Genomic DNA, 2,048 nt, shown 5'->3' on the forward strand with positions numbered 1-2,048 from the left:
GATTACTCAGTGTAATAATAACGATAAAAACAAACAAACCTAATTGCTGCCTCTGCAAACGTCATTATTTATAGGGAGTTACAGAAATTACTACAATGGAGTTACCGGGTAAATAACATGAATAGAATCAAATTTGGTATGAAGGAACATGTGATTTAATCTGTTATTATATGTATTATGTGCTATATTATATAGTAAACTTCATAATTCAAAGTAACAGTGGTTTCTACATTAGAAAGAAAGTAATGTACATTTTATTCCCGAGTTCAATTGGAATTTTTCAGTTTTTAAGGGATTCATCCGTTATTTACCACTGCGAAGTAAATGGAAGAAACTCAATAGAGAAAAACCCTTATTCAGTTTTAGGAACGAGCAGGACATTACACATGAGATAGAAGGAGGTGATGTGTCTTTATTTTTTTCTATTGAAATATGTGTATATATACAATTTATGTATATTCACTTTACATTTCGAAATCTGATGGCTACAACAAGTAGTGGAAGATGAGTATTATTAAACTATGGTGATGAGTAATTATTTATAATTTCTGTGAATTCTATTATGATAATAATAAAGAGGAATATTAATATACGAGGTTAATCATGCGGGTAATTCATTCGGTTCATGATTCAGAGAAATCTATGGACAAAATTGCTTTTATGTAAGATATATTCCCAAATGAATAATGATAGTTACATCAGTAATTACACTTGTTTTTATGCCAAAAGATATCATGCATGTGAAGATATGTATGATGGGCTTGAAGACTCCTGTGTAAATTCTAAGAATGCCCTGAAACATATGTTCGAGCTGAAAATAACTATTGCAACTGGCACTGTTAATAGATCTGGACGAACTAATAAACTACAGAAAAGGAGCCACGTGAGGAGAATTGGTAATTATAACGCATATTTATTTGTTGCTAAATTATTCGGTATTTGGTAAAATAAATAGGATGAAGAATAGTAAGGGGAGGAATTTAAATATCATTGTGCTTATAGATGAACTAGATTATATACTATGCCATTTGAGTAAAAATCGTGAAGGAGACGTGTGTCATAATAGTTATTATTAATATAGAAGTCATTCGGAAGAAGAAAAAGTGTTATACGAATATTTTTCAGATTTCGATGTTGTGAAAAATTATATTAACTCTGGAAATAATAAAGAAAACAGAGTTCTTGATTGCATGAATAGTATGAAAAAAGTCTTCAGGGAGGAAAACAACGAAGATTATTGTTGTGATAGAAAATATGCGTCTTGATATAGCTTTCTGCAGTACCGTACAAAATAGGATCAAGGTAATCCTTTACCTGTGTCCAATAATGAGTTTGAGGAGGATATTCAACAAAAGCTAGGTCAAAGTGGATTAAATAATCGAACAAACAAAAGAAAATCATACAGGGGAAACAAGATATCGAAATGCAATTGAAAACGTTAAATGTTCAATAGATTATGCTGCGGACAAGAATCATTATGCATTTTGATCACGCTATAGTGTAGGACACGCTTACCCAAACGTTGAACATATGTTAAGAGGTGGGGAAGAGAGGAAGACGAACCACTCATGTAGATGGTCAAGAGTATGATAGCGTCAGTGAATATAAACAGGAAACAGGATCTGAATTTTTCTCTGGGGATGTTTCCAAATCACATGACGCAACAGAAGATGTTGCAGGAAAAGTTGTTGAGAATACATCACAAAGAATTCGGGATTATCATAGTTGTTAAACAGTTATACTTCTGTACGTGGACACGTAAGGAAGGGGATATGACAGAGAAATATGGAAAATGTAAGTTAGGTCACACAGTAGCGCAGCTTTCCTCAGATATTCGAAATTCTCACTGTCCAGGGGAAATCTGAAATGGAAGTAAATTGTTCGAATGGAAGAATACACAAAGCGAAACTAATCTGTCTTAGCTGAGAAGATCAAAATGAAAAATATATATACGATCATGGAGTAATAAGAAGAGGCAGTAGGAAGAAAACACCAACGTCCTAAATATATTACCAATACATGAGTTGCTTCGGTTTCATATTTGAAGC

At 32.7% G+C, this 2,048-nt stretch overlaps 1 protein-coding gene across 1 annotated transcript; it reads left to right on the forward strand.

Moving 5' to 3' along the window:
- Nucleotides 1–679: 679 nt before the first annotated feature.
- C922_05240 (hypothetical protein) lies at nt 680–1,265 on the forward strand (the record flags this gene model as incomplete). The annotated part of the gene is made up of 2 exons (XM_008820812.1): nt 680–942; nt 1,085–1,265. The coding sequence occupies 2 exons, from the start codon at nt 680–682 to the stop codon at nt 1,263–1,265; spliced, it is 444 nt and encodes a 147-aa protein (XP_008819034.1).
- Between the last annotated feature and the right edge of the window lie 783 nt (nt 1,266–2,048).

Source organism: Plasmodium inui (genome assembly GCF_000524495.1).
Source record: "Plasmodium inui San Antonio 1 unplaced genomic scaffold supercont1.47, whole genome shotgun sequence".
Lineage (NCBI taxonomy): Eukaryota > Apicomplexa > Aconoidasida > Haemosporida > Plasmodiidae > Plasmodium > Plasmodium inui.